The sequence below is a fragment of the Molossus molossus genome, unplaced genomic scaffold, assembly GCF_014108415.1.
Source record: "Molossus molossus isolate mMolMol1 unplaced genomic scaffold, mMolMol1.p scaffold_m16_p_1, whole genome shotgun sequence".
In the NCBI taxonomy this organism is placed as follows: Eukaryota; Metazoa; Chordata; class Mammalia; order Chiroptera; family Molossidae; genus Molossus; species Molossus molossus.
Window position 1 is genome coordinate 242,223,932 of NW_023425344.1, and position 22,998 is coordinate 242,246,929.

Below are 22,998 nucleotides of genomic sequence, written 5' to 3' on the forward strand. Positions count from 1 at the left end.
TAATTTCTGAAGCTCTAGGCTAGCACAAAATTTAAGGTTAAAATTACCTAAACTGATAAAGAGCACTACAGGACATTTAACCCTAAGATTAAGTACTTTACATCTAGAACATCTGATTAAGTAAATAGCCTATTGCTACATTCAGCTCCACTTGCGTCTATTAACCCCCTCATTTAAAAAAGGGCACTGGAAATAAATGTGGTTAAAACCATCTGTCAAAATAAAATGAAAATTATCTCACTATCAAGGACATCAAATTTTTGCTTTTTAATATATAATAGTCCCTTGAATAAATTAAAATGCAATTTCTGAAAGGACAGCTAATCATATAATTAAATTAAGATAGCCTATCACGTACCCTACAGGTTGCTACTCAGTGAGTTTTTCTGTTAATATGCAGAAAACAAATTTAAGGGCTACTTTCATAATAAAAATCATTTCTCTGAGAATTGAACCAGTTTCAGAAATAATAAATCCTAATGAAAAATCCCAGCTGGAGTGGCTCAGTTGGTTGAGCATCAGCCTGTGCACCAAAAAGTTGCCAGTTCAATTCCAGGTCAGGGCACATACCTGGATTGCGGGTTTGATCCCCAGACAGGGAACGTACGGAGAGCAACCAATCAATGTTTCCTTCTTATATTGATGCTTCTCTCTCACTCACTCTCTTTCTCTCTCTAAGCATATTCTCAGTGAGGATTTTTTAAAAAATCCTTAAAGAACATAAATATGCAAAGCTGGAATAGCTCTCTCTTCTGTAAAATAAAGAGGATAGTGATTTTATTGTGAGAATGAAGTAAGATAATGTGAATTAAGTGCCTACAACAATGTTACTCAGTAAATTATAAATGTTATTAGTATTAGATATAGACTCTTACTCTGAAACTGTGGCTGTAAACATGTTTAACTGTGTTAATATTAAAACTATTATGTAAGTATACTGAAGTAAAATAATTTGGCTTGGGAAGCAGACAACTGCTAATTGAACAATGAAATATAATCTTTTAAAACATTTTTATTTTATTTTTTCATCACCATTTATCCCCTCTATGCCCTCTTCCACCCTGAAATATAATCTTAACCATGATTTGTAAGCACTATCTGTATAAGCACTTTTTCTCAAACAGAAAGAGCAGTATAATATGGCAATAACGTTGTATTTCTATTTCTACTAACTAATATTTATTGTGTTCCCTGAAGGTACAATGTAATACAATATGAAAATCAACTGATGTTTTCAAGCCTTCTATACCTATATTCTCTGACAAGAAGATATAATAATAAAATATAGATAGAATAAAAAATAACTCTAGGACAGGAATCTTGGGTTCTATTCTATTCTATAATTAGTTGTGTGAAATTAGGCAAGTCCCATTTTGTAACCTGTTTTCAGCTGTTAAAACAAATAAACGAGGAGTGTGAGATAGTAATAAGGCAGGAGGGACCTGTATCCTGTCTATCATCGATTCATTAAGCCCATCCTGTAAGAATGTCAGTAAGCTGTTTTACTGGGAAGTCTCCTCGTGCGATAGCTAGGAGACAGTCTTCTCCAGTAATCATCAATTGAAAACCCTTACCTGCTTCTGTCGGTCCAATTCTGCCTCAAGTTCTTGTTTAGATGCTTTATGTCCAGCTATTTGATCTTGCAGATCTTGTAACTGTTCTCTTGCTGATTCTGCTTCACTAACCTGCTGAGCCTCCATATCCTAAAATGATGAATCTTGCATGTGAAAGCAATCATTAACTGTTCAGTTTAACATGTACTGAGCAGTCATTATGCACCATGAACTGGGGTCATCAGGCACTGGAGGGACAAAGAGGAATGAGACACAGTCTCAGCCTAAAAGGGGCATATATACTGACACTTCATATATAATATGGCACATGGTGAGAGCAATAGACAGGATACCATAGCTGCCACAGCATATAAACCATCTGCTTTAAGAAGTACAAGTAGACAGTGGCCCTTGGGGAGATTTATATCTATATTCCAAAGCTAACAGTTTCATAAAGAACTGAAACATATCATCAAAAAGGACTTCACTGCCCTGGCCGGTTTGGCTCAGCGGTTAGAGCGTCGGCCTGCGGTCCTGAGACACCCGGGTTTGGTTCCCGCTAAGGGCACGTACTTCGGTTGGCAGTTTGTGCGGGTGGCAGCCACTCGATGTGTTCCTTTCACATCCATGTTTCTCTCTCTCTCTCTCTCTGTTCCTCTCTCTCCCTCCCACTCTACCTGAACAAAAAATGGAAAAATGGCCTCAGGTGAGGATAAAAAATAAATAAATAAATAAATAAATAAATAAATAAATAAGGACTTCACTGCATTAATCCTATGCAAATGCAGGTTATAATTAGTTTATGTGTCTGTGTGTGTAAGTAACTGACAAAGAGTAAAAAGATAACTTTTCTTTCATTTCACCTGAGGTTAGCATATTACTTTTTTTAGCTTCATTACTATTACATTTTTATATCTTCCCATATTTCTTACTCAAACTTCTTCACTTGGTGTCATATTCTCAATTCTTCAAACTCTCAAAAACCACCCTCTGGTCCTGGCTGGTTTGGCTTAGCAGTTATAGTGTCAATCCGCAGACCAAGGTGTCTCAGGTTCGATACCCATTAAGGGCACATGCCTGGGTTGCAGGTTCAATCCCTGGCCCGGCTCGAGGTCATGTGGGAGGCAACCAATCGCTCTCTCTTACATTGATGTCTCTCTCTCTCTCTCTCTCTCTCTCTCTCTCTTTCTCTGTACCCTCCTCCCTTCTACTCTCTCTGAAAATCAATAGAAAAATATCCTCAGGCCCTGCCGGTTTGGCTCAGCGATTGGAGCGACGGCCTGCGGAGCAGAGAGTCCCGGGTTTGGTTCCGCTAAGGGCACGTACCAAAAAAAGAAAAAAACAAAAAAACCCTCAGGTGAGGATTAACAAAAAGAAAAAAAACACCCTCTGGATTTCTGAATTTCCTGTGAAATCTACTAGTGGTAAAGAAAATAGCTCTAGGTTTCTATGTTTTCTAGGTTTCGAGTTAAGCATAAATGATTTATATAGTATTTCATGAGATTAAAAATGGCATTTTATTTTGCTTTTTATTTTTTGGTACATTCTGTTTTATACTCATCTCCATTCACATACTGTTTGAAAGAAGAGACAAATTAATGATACTCCCAGATAATCAGTATACTACTTTATATTCACACAACTTTGGGGATATAGAGGAAAACAGCAATAAGTACAATTATTTTCTCCTACCACTGAGTTTTCAGGATTAGTAGAAAGTAGATTAATCTTTGTCATCAATTTGACTAAGATGAATTCCTGAGAGGCAGAAAGTATGTGCAATGGTTAAGAACTCATGTTCTGGAATCAGACAGACAAGGGATCGCATCCTGGCTCTGCCACTATACTCGGCATGAGAAGTTACTCTCCTTCTCCATACCTACATTTCTTCAAACTATAAAGTAAGACTGTATCACCTCCCTTACAGGGTTATGGCAAGGAATAAATGGAAGGATATATACTGAGCATGGAAGTGCGGAGTAAATGACAGCTATTATCATTATTAACAGTTCTCCCATTTTACTAGACCTAATACTATAATCTTTATTATAGACTTCATAAACTTCTTGAGAAAGAGTAGAAAAATGAGTCAATGTCATTAAAGAAGCTTGAATAAGGATGAGATATTAAATAAACAAATTATATTTTTCATAATCTTACCCAAAAGCCATGTATGAATGAGGCAAGGTATGAATAAGATTAGCATCCACTCAATTTCTAAGTTCATGGGGCTAAATTCTTTGGAATTCAAAATTATTTATAGGAAAAAAAAAATCCTACTTTAAAGACGACAGGGACAACAGCCTTTACCAGCTCTTTTAGCTGGCCAATAAAAAAAAAATCCAGAAATAACAGCAGCTACTATTTACTGAGGGCCTTTTGCACACAAATACAGAATCTGTTTATCTGCATTTTACAAATGAGAAAACTAAGGCTCAGGGAGATCATCTGCCTTGTGCAAGGTAACACATCAATTAAGTTCCAAAGATGGAATCTGTATCCAGATCTGACATTCAAGCCTACGCTCAAGACAAGCTGGCCTATTCTCACTTTCCTTTGCAGTTTACAGACATCTTACAAATCAATAAATCTGAGTTAACGAGTCGATGAATACTTTGTGATTTTTTTAAAAAGAAGGCTTGTTACCCTGTTGTTTACTTTATCTTCTCTCACCCTCAGAGACTCCTCTTATATTTATGTCAAAGACCCTATGTTTAATCTAAATTAATGGCTCAATTTACTCTTAGATTAAATGTAGTAATTACAAGTAAACTATATAAGATTACGTATGAAACTATAATTAAAAGACCATCCCTGAGCCCATTCTAATATCAGGAAATATCCCTGATATAAAGCAAACCCAAATCTAATTTGTACTTAACCACTAGAATGTAAGATTCAGAAGTATGAAGATTCTGTCTGGTTCCCTGTTATAACTCCAAGCCTAGAAGATTCCTGGCACATGGCAGGCATTTGGTAAGCATTTGTTGAATGAATGAATCTGGTTACCTATGTTTGTTATTCTCATAACTTGACAGTCAATCAATAGACAAGAAACCTATTGCTTTAGATTCCCTTCTATATGGTGACTATTATTCCAAAAGTTCCACATGTTATTTCACTAATACCCTTTCCCCCAAATACAGAATCCAGCACTTCCTAAACTGCTAACAGCTGGGGGTAAATGGTTGTCTCTGAAGTGAACTGTAATGAATCTTACCTGTAATTCAGATCTCAGCTGGTGTATCTGACCCATCAGCTTCTGTATTTCTTCCCTCTGCATTTCCTTTTCATGCCGAAGTTCTTCTAGCTCCATGCTATCAGCAGTATTGCTGTCCAGGCCTTCAAAACTAGATCCTTCCTTTAAGCTGTTAATCAATTTTTCTTTAGACTATTATATTTTAAAAAAAAGGAAATATTTTTAAGCAAAACAGAGATTAGCTTGTATATTGAATATTATCTACCATATACCAACTAAACCTCTATGGAAATACTCCAATTATATTCTTCATCAAAGAAAAGCCCACAGATTGTTAAATCCTTTGGGATAAAAATGCCACAGAGCCTTGCTGTACAATGTCCAGGACCACGTTATTATCGAAAACTTACCATTAACAAAATTTTTCTCATATTTTCTTCCCACTCTTTCTCATGCTTATTTTCCCCATCACAATCCACTCAACAAATACTTATGGAGCACCCACGATGGGTGTGTCCTGTGTAATGAAAACAATGTCTCTCACTCCAGATAGGATAGTACCCTCTGCCTTCCAAACTAAAACAGAAGTTACAAGTATCCAGCAGAGGGCAATAAATGCAAGTTGAGGAAGGATACGGTTAAGATCACTAGTAGAGTTCAGAGAAGAAACCATTTCTGGGAAGAGGAGGCTTTACTTGAAAGACAGCAGTTATGCTAGTCCTGAAAAATGGCTAGGATTTTAACAGGTGGAGAGAAAACAGTGCAAAGCATAACAATGCAAAAGTATACAGGCCTAAAAGAACGTATCATTGAGATGCACTCAGATAGTATGTTAGAACCAATTTGTGAGGGTTTCAGATGACAGACTAAAATGTTTCAATTTTATTTGGTAGGCTAAAACAAATGACCAAAAAATAGAAAGGGAAGTGTTATAACCAGATGAATTTTAGGAGGCTTAATCTGGCAGTGGCATAAAGCAGGTGTTCACAAACTCTGGTCAATGGGCCACATCTGGCCTGTGCCCTGTTTCTGTACAGCCTATACATTTTAAAAGATTATAAAAGGTAAAAGCAAAGAATATGTGATGGATACCACACAGAGCCCACAAAGCCCACAATATGTACTATTTGGTCCCTTAGAGAAAAAGTTTGTGGACTCCTGGTAAAAGGATGCACTAGAAAAGAGATTTGTTGCGGAACGACCAGTTCAAGAAGTGCTATAACTGTAGCCCTGGTTGGTGTGGCTCAGCTGGTTAAGTGTAGTCTCCTGCACCAAAAGGTCACCAATTCAATTCCTAGTCAGGACATAAGTCTGGTTTCGGGCTCAATCCCCAGTGGGAGGTGTGTCAATCAATACCACATTGATGTTTCTCTCTCTCCCTTCCCTTCCTCTCCCTCTAAAATCAATAAAAACGTATTTTTTTAAAAAGTGCTATAGCCCAGCTAGTGTTGCTCAGTGGATTCAGCGTCAGTCTGGATTGAGAGGTCCTGGTTTGATTCCCGGTTAGGGCACATGCCTGGCTTTCAGGCTTAAGCCCCAGTAGGGGGCATGCAGGAGGCAGCCAACTGATGTGTCTCTCTCACACTGATGTTTCCAGCTCTCTCTCTGCCCCTTCCTTTCTCTCTAAAAAAAAAAAAAAAAAAAAAAAAAATCAATAAAAATATTTAAAATAAAAATTTAAAAGTGCTGTAATTGTTTGCCAGAAATAAGGACCATCAGCTCTTTCACCTTCAATATAAATATTTGAAAGTCACTCTCCATCAAAAACTCTTTCATGTGGTAGAATTATGGGTGACTTCTTCACATGTTTCTGTAGTTTTCAAATTTTCTATAATAAACATATCATACATATCTCCCCACAGGGTTAATGCACAGAGCCTCTGATGAGTTTCAGGCCTGCATTTCTGATCGCCTTCCTGAAATTTTCGCCTCAATTTCACAGCAGTTTTGAAAACTCACCCTAACTTGTCATAATCTCCCTCAAACCTAGCCTGCTGCCTTTCCTGGTTTCCCTTTGTAGTACAAGGATCATCATTCATAAACTCAAACCTGAAACCAGGAGTCATCCTAGATTCCATTTGCCATTTCCCTCTTCCTCCAATTAAATCTTCAAGTCTTATATATTCTACCTCCTACATTTCCCTTAACAGTTCCCCATTTGGTATCCTCACTGCCACAAATTAGATCAGGTCCTCATTATTTCTTACCATTATTATTATTATTTTAAATCTTTATTTATTTTAGAGAGAGAGGAAGGGAGAGAGAGAGCGATAAAAACATCGATGAGAGAGAATATCGACTGGCCGCCTCCTGCATGTCCCCCCACTGGGGATTTGGCCCACAACCTGGGCATGTGCCCTGCCTGGGAATCAAACTGGCAACCTCTTGGTGGATGGGTGGATGCTCAACCACTGAGCCACACCGGCCAGGCTCTTACCATTCTTTTTGATACTTGCCTCTTTACCATCTACATCTCACCATCCCAGTCTTCATCCCTTCAATATATTCAACAGATTACTGAGAACTTTCTAAGGCCAGGCACTGCACTGGGGATACAACATTAAACAAGACAGAGATCCAACTCTTCCCTGACCTCATCAATACCATAGTTTTTATACTCAAATCTGATCATGCTGCTCAAAATCTCTAACATCTGCTCCACTCCCCTACCATCATCTATATGATAAAATCCAAACTCCTTTCCATGGTATGCAACGCCTTCCATGATTTGGCTTCTGAATGTCATTGAGTTTTATCTTCTGTCTCTTAATCTCTAATACTTTATGCACCAGCAATAGGGAACTAGCTGTGGTCCATTAAATACACCATGTTCTCTCTTAGGCCTCTTGGCTTTGGTACAAACTGCTCTATCTGAAATCTCTTCTTTACCACAAGTCTTGCCACTCATCCTTCAAGTTCCTCTTCATACAGCACCACCAATGATCCCTGACATTCCCAGGCAAATTTAAAGGGCTTATTGAATCAATAACTCTATCATATCAATTACTGCAGTGTCTTTCCACTAAACTGAACACTCTTTTAAGAAAGAGGACACATCTTTTAAGCTTTGTATTCTCAGCACCTATCATAGTGCTTAGGGAAAAGTTAGGAGCTCAATAAGTATCTTTTAAATGAATTAACAGATTAGAGTGATAAAACAAAAATAATCAGAAAAAAGAGTTAAGAGGAGATGGACATGACATTTTATAATGGTAGAATAAAAAAGGTGTTTATAACCAATAGGAGGTGGGGCTAAAGGAAAAGGTGGAGTCAAAATGGCACTACAGTTTCAAGCTCTACTGCTTAGGAAGATGACAATAATATTTACCGAAATAAACGGCAGGCATTTGGAAACTGGGGTCAAAAAGTTAGGAATGGACACATGCTGAAGTCACAATGAGGAAGAAGCAGAGTGAATATATGATAATGCAAAGTAAGAAAGAATAACAAAAGGGGGTTTAAGAATTTGAGAGAACTCTTCCTCTTTGGAGACTGGGAAGAGGGCCCAGCAGAGAGGGAAACATCAACAGGAGAGAAAAAAGAGAGGTAAGCCATGCGAGTAGCATTAGAAGGCAAGAGTTTCAAGAAGGTAGAAGGGTTAACAGTGTCAAATGATCTGCCCAAAACCAAAATGGGCGGTAATTAAGAAAAACACAGAAAATATACACTTAGGTCATTAAAGACTTTTGAGAAAACAATTTTAGAAATGTAGTAAGGACAGAAATTACATGGGGAGTTACAGTTAATAATTCTAACATAAAGACAGCATCTACACAATAATTCTGGTAACTCCAACATTGAAAAAAAGAAGAATGGATCAAAGTGGTCAAAACAGCCAAAAGGATTGTTTTTTTCTTCATTCTTCCACTAAGAAAGCATGTGCCCTTGAGAAAGCTGAGCCAGAAAGGCAGCAGACAGACACAGAGTGAGAGGACAGATTTGTAGAAAAAGGGCTTAAATGAGGTGGGAGGTGATGAAATCAATGCCAAAGCAGAAAAATTATCCTAGAAAAAATAAAAGGACACATTTTTTCCTCTGATATTAGAGGGAAAAGAAAGAGAAGCTGAAAACTACATTAGTTGACTACAGTCTTTTTTAGTAACGAAGGTAAGGTCACCTTAGATCTAAGGAAGAAGGACAAAGGTAGGTGGATGAGGCAATTGTGAGAGCTGGATGAGGCCTAGACCAGCTACTCTGAACAGTTCAAGAGGATCAACGAGGAAGAATAAAATAGCTGTTTAACAACAAACACTAATATTCTCACAGTGATTAAGGTGATAGGTTGAAGACCTGAACTAGGTAGTGGCAGAACAAATTTTAAATAAAAAAGTGGTAGGAACAACAAACATTTCATCCTTTTTATAATATTTCTAAGTAGGGTATGGCACCTTTAGTGTTTAACCCAGCTAAACATGAACAAATCATCTCACAAATCTAGAGTCTCAGAGTGTCTCCCAGTTAACAGGCATAAGTTAACATTCAAACATGTACATTTCGTGCTTACTTGAAGTATTCGAGTAGCTTTTTGCTTGTAGTCGATTAATTCCTGCTTAGAGGACTCCAAGTTGGACTTATGCATCTTGACTTGCTGCTGTAGCTCATCGACTTTCTTCTTCTCCTCTGAGTATTTTCTTTCTGCTAGAGTAACTGCTTCTGCCAAATTCTGACGTTCCACTTCCATCTTATTCAGGCGTGCCGCAAACTCACTCTGTGGCAAATTTTTATATCATCCTTATAACATTCTGCTTTGAGATATATTTTACAACCCTCCATTCAGATAGCTGATGAGATTTAGTAGCTCATTCTGACAACATAACAGGCAGGTAAAAAACATTCTTTATTTGTTAGCAACTGAAGAACAGGTACTTTAAAGTAGTTGCTCCAAACATGACAATACATCAAAATCAGTTAGGGAGCTTGTTAAAAATATAGCCTTTAAAGGCCTTTGCCAGGCTTACTAAATTGGAATTTCCAAGGCTTGGATTTCTGTTTTTAAAGAATGTCCCAGGTGAATCTGGTCATTTGGATACTAGATCTGATCTGATACTAGTTGATCAATAGAGAATGGGTCTATCTATAGAGAACCAGAAAGTCTATTAGAAAACAAATGGAAGACACAAGTAAACAGCTATATATTTTTAAAATAGCATGGCTAATGTTTTCCCTTTATTTAAAATGTTCTAATAAGTTAGTCAATGTAATTTTTTAGCATAAGGAACTTTTAAAGCACACTCTAGAAAACATATGGCCTGTCACTTACTAGCTTATGTAGTTCTGAGATTTATATTTTACCTTTATTCTCAAAAGCTCCTATCACTAAAATGACTTAAGAAGTGAGGCAGAAGTCAGAAAGCATTTATCATTTCATGCCAATAACTAAAGCCCACAAAGCTTTGATCCAATACTAACTCCTCTTTTGAACAAGAGAACTACTGCTGATGTCTACCGAGCATGTGCATGTGTATAATTCAACTGAGAATAAAATTTTTACATTTATTCACTTTAACTAATTTAAATCTAAACATAAAAACTAATAGTCAATTCAATTAACAATAGATTTATTCAGATATAATTTGCATACCATAAAATTCATCCTTTTAAGGTATATAATTCAGTGGTTTTTAGTGTACTCACAGAATTGTGCAACCATTACCATTATCTAATTTCAGAACATTTTTTTTTTTAAATCCTCACCTGAGGATATTTTTCCATTTATCTTCAGATAGAGTGGGAGGGAAGGAGGAAAGGAGAGAGACAGAAACATCGATGTCAGAGAGACACAACGATTGGTTGCCTCCTGCATGACCCCGACCAGGGCCGGGGACTGGGACCAAACTGTAATCGAGGTACATGCCCTTGACCAGAATTAAACCCGTGACTCTCTGGTCCACAAGCTGACACTCTATTTTTCTTAAAATCCACATTAGCTGATATTTACTTCAGGGATAAACTATTTTTACCTGTTTGAAAAACAGCCTAGACCAGAGAGCCCTGGTTACCCACTATATATATATCTGTGAAGACCGAAACACCAACACCTATGTCCTACCCCATAAAATGGGACCAGACTTTCTGGGAGTGGACACTGGCATGAGAAAGTAGTAAGAGCTACACAGGTAACTCTGATGTGTAGATAGGGTTGATAATCACTGATAATCCATTTAAGAGTAAAACTCTAAATATCATGTACAATTTTGTCTTAAAATAAATGAATCAGATTAAACTGCAATCACTAAAAGCGTAAATAAAAAGAATAAACAAGATGCTCCAAATCAGTTTTTAATCAAATAATGGTAATGTTGGTTGCACACCAAATTAAATGAAAAGATGTCTATCTCTAATGAATATTAACTATTTGGGCACTCTCCACCATGGAGCAAGCCAGCCCTTTCCCATCCCCTCCTTTTCCCCCAGGCGCATTAGCTTAGCCTCTTTCTCCTAAGCTCCAGGGGCCCTTCTGCTGCCTTTGTAACTTGTTTCCTAAGCCTAAGTGGCCCAACTGGCTCACTTCTACTACTTCTGTAGCTTTCTAAGTAAATGTTCTCTTATAATTTGAAAGAAAAAAAAACACCCACTATTTTAATTGTATTTCAATATATAATATTAAATATGTCCAGCCAGTGTGGTTCACTGGATTGAGTGTCGTCCTGTGGACTGAGAGGTCTCAGTTCGATTCCTGGTCAGGGCACATGTCTGGGTTGTGGACTTGATCCCCAGTAGGAGACATGCAGGAGGCAGCTGATCAAAGTTTCTCTCTCACATTGATATTTCTATCTCTCTCTCCTTTCTTATCTCTCTTAAAAAATAAAGTCAATAAAAGCATATTTTTAAAAAAAACTAAATACATTTAGCAAGGATCAAGCTAAATTTTCAAATACTTGGTTTCTGTCACAGAAACAGAATTTTCTGAAGTGCACTGCAGAACCGTATTAAAGAGTAAATATGCCATGAAACAGCACATGGTCACTCCTCCTCGTCCAATAACAAAAGAACTCTGTTGTCTCCCATTCTAACCTGCATTTGTTTATAGCTCTCCTGCTCTCTCTTCAGAGTGGCATCGGCTTCATGCAGTCTCTCCTGAAGGGTTTGCAGAGCTTGATTCTGCAGGATACTACCTTCGCTGTGATCCTGCGTTATTCTAAACGAAAATACAGCACTTGAAATAACTCATTTCCACAGTGTACAAGTAACAAGGTAAATTAATTTTAGAGTACTGGTTTGTCAGCACAAAAAAGATGGTCTAAAACACTCTTAAATTTTTTTCCCTCTAATGGAATGTCATCTATATTTTTAGGCATCCAACTATAAGTACCCACCACTTATCATATTTCGAAAAGATTAATGACACTATGCTCTTCAAATATTTTTAAATTCAGGATTTGCTAACAATGCATCTCAAGATTCAAATAAAAAATCCATTTTTAATCACACATATTTCCAACATGACCAAAAGCTAAATTTTCATTGGGTAGTATACACTACCCAATACACTACTTGTTGGAAAGAGAGAACCATTCTAGCTCCGTTTTTCCTTGTTCATAGAATTAGCTACCGTGATTTTTCACTCTGCAGGGCTTCTAAAGCTTCTGTGCGCGTCTTCAGTAGCTGGTCAGCTTCCTGGAGTCTCACTTTCAGCACAGCCAGCTGGGAATCCTTGGCGGCCACTGCTTCAGTCAGGTCATCCACTTGGGCTCGAAGTTCCCGAGTTACTCGATCACTCTTTGAATGGTCAACATTCCACTTTTCAACTCTTGCTCTTGCTTTGTTTAATTCTAAATAAAAGAAAAAAATGTTTCTATTCAACAAACATCTTTTTCAGAGCACACACAGATTCTCCTTCGAGTCCCTTTATTACAACTTCACTTCTTGCCAAAGTTAGGTGCTTAGAAGTATCAATTTTTTTTTTTCCTCCAAACAGGACACCCATTTTTCAAGGCCAACATTAACATCTATGATACAGTTACTAGGTTGGAAAGGGGCATGATGTCTAAATGTCCATCTGCAAATGTTTTTTCTGGAGATATATCATAAAGCATTTGGAGGACAAAACTAGTAGACAGCAGAAAGTTGACAACACTGAAACAGTCAGTGGATTTGTAGAGTTCTGCTGGAGGCAAGAAAGAATGCAGATCCCAATCAAGGATAGCTAAGGTATACCCCAGCACGACCAAACAAAAACAAAAGCAACACAGGAAAGAATCTTTCAATTACTGTGGCAAAAAGTAATTTTTTCAATTACTGTGGCAAAAAGATTGTACTCTTTAACCTAAGAAACTGGTGCTGAAAGAGCAGAGCCGTGCAGCTTCCCACACCCTCATGAGCCACCTGTAATTGCAGTTTGCCAGCAAAAGAAATTTGTTTTGCCCTGGCTGGTCTGGCGTAGCAGTTAGAGCATCAGCTCAAAGAACTGCAGATTCAATTCCTAGTCAAGGGTGCATATGGGTTCAATCCCTCAATTCCTGGTCCTGGTCGGGTTGTGGGGAGGCAACCAATAGATATATCTCTCTCACATCAATGTTTCTTTTCTCTTTCTCTCTCTCTCTCCCTCCCACTCTATCTAAAAAAAAGTCAATGGAATAATGTCCTCTGTTGAGGATTTAAAAAAAATTATTTTGTTATTAATATTGACACATACTCTACAGGGTCTCAGGGAAAGCTCTACTTCTATGTCTACATTAATATGGGTAAAATGAAGCTTTTTCTAAAGTCAGTATAACAAGACTTCAACTATTTCCTGTTGCACTATACCAGGCCTTCATCCATGTGGCAAAACTTCTCCAGCTGTCCCCACACTTCCTAACACCCCCAGGAACCAAGGCAGAGGATTGTTCTCTCCATAGCCACACTTATAATAACACTAACATAATCTCCATTACTACCTCAGCCATGGGATTACTTTTTAATTACCCATTTCTGAGAAATCTGCACAATTCCAGAGGGTACTATTCCAATGAAATCCACATTTTATGTCCCCGAGAGCAGAGCAATACAGTGACCTCACCTGCCAGGGTCCACTACTTTGTTTAATACTATCCTTGGTTCATGAACAGTACCCTTGGAAGGTTCAGAATAAATCATCCAAATGAACCAGATGATTCCTAATGTTCTGTTCTTCTGAGTTCCAAATTTCATAGTTCCTAAAAGACTGACCAAACAAGCCCATGTTTTCTGTTTTGGGTTAGTGAGAGGATGATTGGTCCCATTTACAAACCTGGGCCCTGTATTTCTATAACGACACAATTTTACAAGTCTCATCTAACATATTTCTTGTATGTGCCCTGAACGGAGATCCAACCCACAACCTTGGCATATTGGGATGATGTTCTAACCAACTGAGCTACCTGACCAGGGTTCATCTAACATATTTTTATTTTTATTTTTTTTAAATCCTTACCCGAGGATACCTTTTTCCATTTTTTATCTTCAGATAGACTGGGGGGAGGGGGAGAACCATCAATGTGAGAGAGACACATCGATTTGTTGCCTTCCACACAACCCCAACCAGGGGCCGGGGACTGAAGTGCAACTGAGGTACATGACCTTGACTGGAACCAAATCCAAGACTCTTTGGTCTGTATGCTGATGCTCTACCACTGAGCCACACCAGCCAGGCTCATCTGACATATTTCTAATAGCTCAGCTATGATCAAGGATTTAGTTTACTTTTTAAATGTTAAATTTCTAATCCTGGACAATCTGCATAAGGCTCTACCTTCTTGAGTTTCCCTGGCTCTTTGAAGTAATGAGGCCATTTCTTGATTTAAAGACTGAACTTCATTCCTCAGCAGCTGATTCTCCAGTCGAAGGTTAGATAGTTCATGTGATTTGCCATCATCAGTAGGTTTTGGGTTGTGATCAGCACAGGAAGCATTTGATGATACATTTTCCTTTGAAGAGTCCTCTTGGATTTCATGGCCAGAATCTGAATTATTAGAGGATTCTGTAAAAGAGGAGTACATTTTTGTTACATTAGTAGCCTACTTTAGAATGCCGTTTGGCTCAAGTGGGCTGCTATAGCTAAAATACCGCGAAAAGTAAACAAATTCTCAACAGACTTCCCTCTGATGAAATTTCATTTTCATACATGGAGCCTATAGAACTATAAGGTGATAAGAACAGATATAAGAAGACAGTCTGGAAAGGATAAACTGAGGGATCATTTAAGTGGTTAAACTTGGTCTCATTTTGCCTCCAAATTGTTTTTGGGAAAAAAAAGGGCAGAAGTCTCAACACTGAAAATATTAGAAAGGCACAAAAGAACAGCTGTGCATTTCAAGGCAGGGAGAGTTAATAATAGGTCAGAGCAATCAGTTATATACCAAACTGGAATCTAAAATGCCTTACCCAAAGAAATAGAGCTCAGGAACTAACATTCATCATGTTTTTAATTTGCTACTAAATAAAATGCAAATACTTTTTACTTACTCTAAGAAAAAAATTACATGCTAAAAAATGAACTATATTTAATGATTAAAATGGACTAAAATAATGACTGTATGAACAAACGACTCGACACTTTACAAAAGAAGATAATTCAATAATCAATAATCTCTTGGGGAAAATCTGATCAAAAGACTTGAACAGGTACTTCCCAGAAGATAAAACCCAAATGGTCCAATATTTGAAAAGATGCTCAACCTCATATTGTAACTAGAGAAGTAAAAAATAATGACATTTTTCACACCCGATTAGAAAAACATAAAAGGTCACGTTAAAAATAATCAAATTTTGGTGAGCATGCAGAGCAAAAGGAATTCTTAGCTGGTGAAGTATAAACTGGTACAACCTCTTGAGAAAACAACTTTGGTGTTTGTTACTAGTGTACTTGGACATCGTGACACCCTAATACTCAGCAATTCCATTTCTAGGGATCTTAGGGTGGGCTTCTCAACGTGGGGTGATTTTGCCCCCCAAGGGATATTTGGTAATGTAAGACATTTGATTGTCACAATTGGGGGTGCTACTGGCATCCAACTGTTAAGAGGTCAGGCCCGGCCAGTGTGGCTCAGTGGTTGAGTGTCAACCCACGCACCAAAAAATTGCCAGTTCGATTCCCAGTCAGAGCACATACCCAAATTGTGGGCCCAATCCCCAGTGCGGGCATGCAGGAGGGGACCAATCGATGTTCTCTCTCTTCAATGTTTCTCTCTCTCTCTCTCTAAAAATCAGTAAAAAAAATAAAAACATCATATGATATAAAACAAAACAAAAAAGATGCCAGGGATGCTGCTGAACATCCTACAAAAGACAGGACAGTCCCTCACAACGAAGAATTATTCAGCCCAAATGTCAACAGTCCCAAGATTAAGAGAGTGTGCCCTACAGAAACAAAACTTAATTTTTATAACTCCCATGTAGTAACTTGTTTTAACTAATTTCCCTGTCAACCAGGTTGATCCCTCCTTTACAATGAAAATATAAGCTGTTTTCCTTAAAAGTCAAAAAATAATTCAAGTCAACTTTGGGCTTAAAAGACCTCTATTAGCATCATATTGCTATGCCACTTTCAACTTTTACTGGCCTAGCAACCATCCAGAAACAAACAAAACTCAGATGCCCCGGCTCCATTTCCAGAAATTCTGAATGAGGAAGTCTGGGGAGGCACCCAATAACTCATTTTTTTTTAAACACACAAGTGATTCTAATGCAAGATGTACAGGGACTTTTTAACAAAGAATGATTTATAGGAAAAATGGGTTTAAACAGTGGCATACAAGGGCTTTCACAAACAGATCCCAATTTTCTTTGCTAGTACCATTTTCTTCATTGCTCTCCACCTCACACTCACTGTTCCCAGAACAACACCCTAACAAACTGAAAGGATCTCTGCATGGATTAATGTCTCCAACCTATTCTTTAAGACCCAGCTCAAATTACAGACCCTCTGAATCCTGACCTGAAAACTTAGGCAATTAGTTACTTTCTCCTTTATGTTTTCACATTTCTCTGATCATACCTCAATTACTGCATTTATGACACTATATGTAAAGTATCTGTTTACATGTCTATCTCATCCATTAGACCTTGACCCATTTCATTCACTTTTTTTTTTTTTAATCCTCACCCAAGGACATTTTTTTTTTAATCCTCACCCGAGGACATTTTTGGATATTTTGTTCAGATAGAGTGGGAGGGAGAGAGAGAGAGAGAGAAACATCGATGTGAAAGGGACACATCGAGTAGACCACCCGCACAACCCAACCAGGGCCCGGGACAAACCACAACCGAAGTACGCGCCCTCAGCGGGAACGGAACCCGGGTCTCTCGGGACCGCAGGCGGACACTCTAACCGCTGAGCCAAACCGGCCAGGGCCATTTAATTCACTTCTGTATCCTGCCACCCAGTAGGTTCTCAATAAATGTTTGTATAACCAATGAAAAAACAGCTGAGAAGAAATTTAGGAGTTTGTGTATATAATTAATCAACTGCTACATGCTCCTGTCTTGAAAGCCCCAAACCCTTATCTCTACCATTTTTTTTTTTTTTTATCCTCACCAGAGGACATTTTTCCATTTTTTGTTCAGGTAGAGTGGGAGGGAGAGAGAGGAACAGAGAGAGAGGAGAGAAACATCGATGTGAAGGGACACATCGAGTGGCTGCCACCCGCACGACCAACCAGGGCCGGGGACAAACTGCAACCGAGGTACGTGCCCTTAGCGGGAACCGAACCCGGGTGTCTCAGGACCGCAGGCCGACGCTCTAACCGCTGAGCAAAACCAGCCAGGGCTCTACCACTTTTTTTATCTTAAAGATACAAAACAGATTTTATTGACTGGCAGCCAAGACTGTGAGAGAAGGTATGACATTTAAGAACATAACAGGCTTCCATTAATCATCAGCTTTTTAAGGAACCTTGTAGAACCCCATCATGTTTATTGCTATTTACAAATGGTTAGTAGAAAAAAAAAGTGGTTAGTAGGTACTTGAATTAGTCACATTACCGTGTTAACCTCGTTTCTGCAGATAAGAAGATATACATGTAGAGGTAATTTCACAGCAAATTAAACAACTGAAAACCAGAATTCTAAGCATTTACTTTACTACTAGGTCAGTATCTTCAATCCTTCAACTTTAATCACAGATCAGTCTTTCTGGGGAGAATGCAGGAAAACAAACAAACAAACCCACAAAACATAATCAAGAATGCATGAGAGGTACAGCCTCCTGTCGTTTTTATAATCCTAATGACAAAAAAAAAAAAAGTGAACCGAGTCCCAAGTCCAAAATTACGTTGTCTTTTTTGTATCTTAAAATATGTTAGAGAATCATTTTGGATCTAATTTCTCAGACGGTGGGGTGGGTAGTTACCCTACAGACAACATGCAAAGGTCCCTGCTATAACCATATATTGACTGATAGTATCCCATGCTGTCTCCCTTCTTTATACCCACATTTCAGAGAGCCTGCCCCTACACCAGTGGGGACAGGTAACAAAACACTGGATGAGAAACACTACCAGAAGTATTAGGCTATGATGACACATCCAATTTGCTTAACTCTAAAAGAAACAGAGGACTGGTTAGCTACCATGGCTTTGGCTCCCAGGGTTTTCTTCAGTGGTTTTGATGGCAGTTATGCTGGTGTTCATAGTACTGACACTTGTCTGAGAACTCTGAAGGACAGGTGTCTTGCCCCTTTCTTTTTTGATTTCCACCCTCCCAGTAGGTTCCTTCTGTGAACTATTAAGAAAATCAAACAGAAGTTCATCATCAGGTTCTGACTTTTTTCTCCGAACAAACTGGGATGAAGGTCTAGGAACAGACGAGTTTTCAACAGGATGGGAGGTCTCCACTGATGTCCTAGGTCCTGCTTTCACATTTGTGGTGCCAGCTAAAATGGTGGCTTTTTGATTTTTAATGTTATCAGCTGCTGATGAAATATAATTAGCTTTAGGTCCAGTCTGGTAAGTCAAATCTGTATTTTGCTGGTGGTGTTCAGGATAGTCAATATTTTTGCTATATATGGTGCTGCTGGTGTTCTCTTTTCTACTGAGAGCTGTTGCAGCCCCTTGATCGACTCTGTTTAAAAGATCTTCTGCTTTTCCAGCAAGATCAGCAAGCCAAGACATGATGGTAGCAGAATAATCCTACTGGTGACCCTGTAAAAAGGAAATAAGATGATCAGTGTGTCATAACAACAGAGCAGAACAGTTAAGATCAGGCTCTGGAGTCAGTCTGGGTTGAATGCCTAACCCTGCTTCTTCCTAGCTATATAACCTTGAGCTAACTACTTCACTGAAACTGAGAAACTTCATCTAGAAAATGAGTAAAATAAGTGTACTTACATTATGGGACACTTTTTTTTGTTTTTATTCTCACCCGAGGATATTTTTCCATTTATCTTCAGATAGAGTGGAAGGGAGGGAGGGAGAGGAGAGAGAAACATTGACTGGCTGCCTCCTGCACGACCCTAACCATGGCCGAGGACAAACCAAAACCAAGGTTGGTGCCCCTGACCGGAATCAAACCTGTGACTCATTGGTCTGCAGGCCGACGCTCTAACCACTGAGCTAAACCAGCCAGGGCATTGGGGAACACTTTTAAGGTGAAGTAATATATAAAAACACTTTGAAGAATGCCCGGCATACAACAGGCACTCATTTTAGTAGTTACTATTACCATAATCACAACTACCACTATTGTTATTACTCTTATTTCAACAAAAGGTAAATGTTAATGTAGCAAAAGCATCCAAATCACAAATAATATAGCAACATTTCAGTACAACTAAATAAAAACATTTCCCTGAAGTTTGTTTTATGGTGCTAAAACTTGAAGAAACTTCTGATTAATATAAACTCTATCTCCTTTAAATTCAGGACTACTGTGGATAATTTGGGTATATATATAATCTTTCTAAAGTACATCTTCAATAAGTTAAATACTCAGTACTTACTATGTGCACATTAAGCTAAATTTAGAAAAGAAAAAAAAAAAGACTATATAGCCATTCATTTGATACATGTTTGAGTACTCATGGCCTGACACAATGAATCAGAATAATGATGAAGTAATTTACCCTCATGACAGCCATGGAAGAAAGAGTACTGTATTAAAAAGTTAACAAACAGCCCAGTGGATTGAGGGTCATCCCATGGACTGAGAGGTCCTGGTTCCATTCCAGGTCTGGGCACGTGCCCGGGTTGCAGGGTCGATCCCAGGTGGGAGGCTGCAGGAGGCAGCCAAATTTATATTTCTCTCGCATCAATGTTTCTCTCTCTCTAAAAAAAATCAATAAAAAATCAATAAAAAATATTTAAGTTAACAAACATATCTTGAATGTGCACACTGCTCCTTTTGCTGGGACACTCTTTCACTGTTAACTCTGGTTCTTAATCTCCACTTGAATGACATCTACTCCCAAAACCTTTCTTTCCATCTAAATCAGCTCTTATCATTCTGTGTTCACACACTATTCTGTTCCCTCACAGTCACTTTATTGTTTTATAATTATGGTTGTGTTTAATTTTTCTGTCTCTCCCTATCAGGGAAGGGGAGTAGGTGGTTAAAGGCCCTATTTTGCTTACCAATAAATTCCCAGTGTTAGTACACAGTCAGCACTCATAAATACTGCTGAATGGAATTTCTATGTCAGATGCCACGCTAACATTCACCACATAATTTTCACAACCACATTATGCGATAAGCAGCAATACGTGTATTTTTATTTCACAAGTGGGGAAAAGGTTTAGAAAGATCCCAGAGTTTAAATGGCAGCTCAGACACTCAAATCTAAGTCAGCCAAACCCATTTTTTAATCCCTGCATTTCCCATCAAGCCTCTCAGTATCTGAATAACCTCAGGACCTCTCTAAATCTGTTCCTTATGAAAGAAGTGGGACCACTAACTGCCTGGGTATTTCACAGAGTTCATGTGAAATCAAATGAAAATGGAGCTGAAATGCTTTGTAACATATAAAACTCCATGCAGATGTAATGTATTTTTCTCAAACACTGGTGGTATCGGGGGCAAATTTTCTCTTCTTAAAAAAGCAAAACACTGGGAAAGTAGAGATAAACGACAGAACGTATAAGCATGTATACATAACCAATGAACATAAACAACAAAACTGGGGGCGGGGCGGGGTTGAGGATGGGGAGGAGGGTGTTAATGGGGGGAAAAGGAGAAACATCTGTAACAAAAATAAATTAATAAAAATAATTTTTTAAGAAAAGCAAAAACACTTGTTTAATGCCTTACATGGCACCTCCCATTTTACAGTTAATAAGGCTTTAAAACAAACTCCTGCGGCTTAATGTTAATTACCCAATTAAGCAAATACTGAGATGGGCCCTGGGCACTGGCCCCGTTGACAAACAACCACAACGGACTTCAGAGGTGCACACCCCTCAAATAATTCCTCTGGCACTGTCCCAGGAAACGGCCCACGCGAGGTGGAGACAGTGAGAGTACCAGGATGGGGATGGCGGCCAGGTGTCAACACAGAGGGAGGGAGGCGGGGGTCCCAGGGAGTGACAGTCAGTGGATCCTACGTAGGCGAGTGCAGATCCCACTTCGCTCCCCACCACGTCGTCGAGCCTCCGGAGGGGGAAGAGCGGTCAAACCAGACCGGGGTGGGAGGAAAGGGGAGGGCACTAAACCAAGTCGGCTGAGACCCAAGGGGGCTCTCACGCCCCTGTCCTCAGCCTCTCACCCGGCAGAGACCAAAGACTCCACGAAGGGGACGCTGCCCCCGCGTCTCAGGCCAATAACACCCCAAGTGGGCCCGTCCTACCCACTGGGCCCTCGCCGCCGCCTCACCTGAGGACTCTGAGCGGCTGCACCGCGGCCTCGACGCCCTCCTGGGCCGCCCCCCTCAGCAGCAGGTCGGCGGAGAGCCCAGGCTGAGCAAACCTCGTCCGTACCTGCCACGGCCCTGCTACTCTTCCGGGAGACGTGGAAGGGCAGCGAGGACCCCAAAACAGAGTGGCTTCTGAGCTGCCTGAGCGGCTGGAAGCCGATTGCAGCTACCTGGAGACGACTCAGGCGGCGGCGCCGGCGGCTGCGGGGACCTCGCTCTTGGCCACGCCCTTTTCCGCCTGCGGCGTGACTGGGCAGGGACAGCGCATGCGTGCCGGAGACCAGACTCGCCTCCCGCCTACGTCGGTCTGCACGCGGCGAGCACAACATTAGGGGCCACGCCCACCCCACCAGGGGGCAGGGCCCATTGCAGCCCGAGTGGGTGCCACAGCCTGGAACAAGTTTGAGGCCTGACTTGGGGGGAGGGGGAGTGGAGGCGTGAGGCCCGGGTGGACCAGCCAGCATTCACCTTTCTGTCTTCCTCCTTCGCCCTTTAGGTTATGGGTGAGGGTGCTAAGGCCCAGGGCAGGAGATGAAAATGCAGAAAACAAGATCCCGTATTTCATGGAGCTTCCTTTGTAGTAACAGAGACAGATATTAAATAAATCAATGAATGAACAAGACTGTTTCTGCATTACCAGAACTGGAAAGACAAGAAAAGGATGAGAAGGGACTGGAAGTGGAGGAAGCACTTTAAATGGTGTGGTCAGGGAGGGTCTCTGAGGAAGTGACATTTGAGCTGAGACCCAAAATATGGAAAAGGCCAGTAAAGGGCTTTCCATACAGCAGTACTGTAGTTATGTTATTCCAGTCCATTAAATGTTTGAAATTAGTCTAAAATCCATATTTAGTAATTCACCAGGTATTCAGCACATACTACTGCACAGCATTGGGCTAATTTTTTTTCCTTTATTAATTTTAGAGAGAGAGGAAGGGAGAGGGAGAGAGAGAGAGAAACATCAATGAGAGAGAACATCTACTGGCCACCTCCTGCATGCCTCCCACCAGGGATTTGGTCCACAACCTGGGCATGTGCCCTGACCGGAAATCAAATCAGCAACCTCTTGGTGCGTGTGTCGACGTTCAACCACTGAGCCACACCAACCAGGCAGATTGGGCTAATTTATTTGATTTTTTTTTTTTTCGGAGAGAGAGAGAAACATCGATTGGTTGCCTCCTGCACGCCCTGGACTGAGGGGAATCGAACTGCCACCTGGCTAAGTGCCCTGATCGAAATGGAACTCGCCACATTTTGGTGTACCAGAGGACGCTCCAAACAACTGAGCCACACTGGCTAGGGCAGATTGGGCTAATTTAGCCCTAATGACAAGTCTACAAGAGTTCTAAGAATCCCCATTTTCATGTTGAGGAAACTAAGGATCAGGGAGGTTAAATAACTTGTCTAAGATCATTTGCTCTGATAAGGAGTCCATATTACTCCAAAGC

General features: G+C 39.8%; 1 protein-coding gene across 1 annotated transcript in view; it reads right to left on the bottom strand.

Moving 5' to 3' along the window:
- The window catches only part of GOLGA5 (golgin A5), a 38,174-nt gene extending 16,531 nt beyond the window's left edge, over window positions 1–21,643 (bottom strand). Inside the window, exons 1-8 of the mRNA XM_036275830.1 lie at window positions 21,514–21,643; window positions 18,281–18,851; window positions 14,465–14,692; window positions 12,305–12,524; window positions 11,767–11,890; window positions 9,257–9,460; window positions 4,774–4,944; window positions 1,575–1,703 (exon numbers count right to left, since the gene is read on the bottom strand). Of these exons, the coding sequence (XP_036131723.1) occupies window positions 1,575–1,703; window positions 4,774–4,944; window positions 9,257–9,460; window positions 11,767–11,890; window positions 12,305–12,524; window positions 14,465–14,692; window positions 18,281–18,821 (1,617 nt within the window). The 5' untranslated portion in view covers window positions 18,822–18,851; window positions 21,514–21,643. The remainder of the gene's footprint in view (window positions 1–1,574; window positions 1,704–4,773; window positions 4,945–9,256; window positions 9,461–11,766; window positions 11,891–12,304; window positions 12,525–14,464; window positions 14,693–18,280; window positions 18,852–21,513) is intronic.
- Between the last annotated feature and the right edge of the window lie 1,355 nt (window positions 21,644–22,998).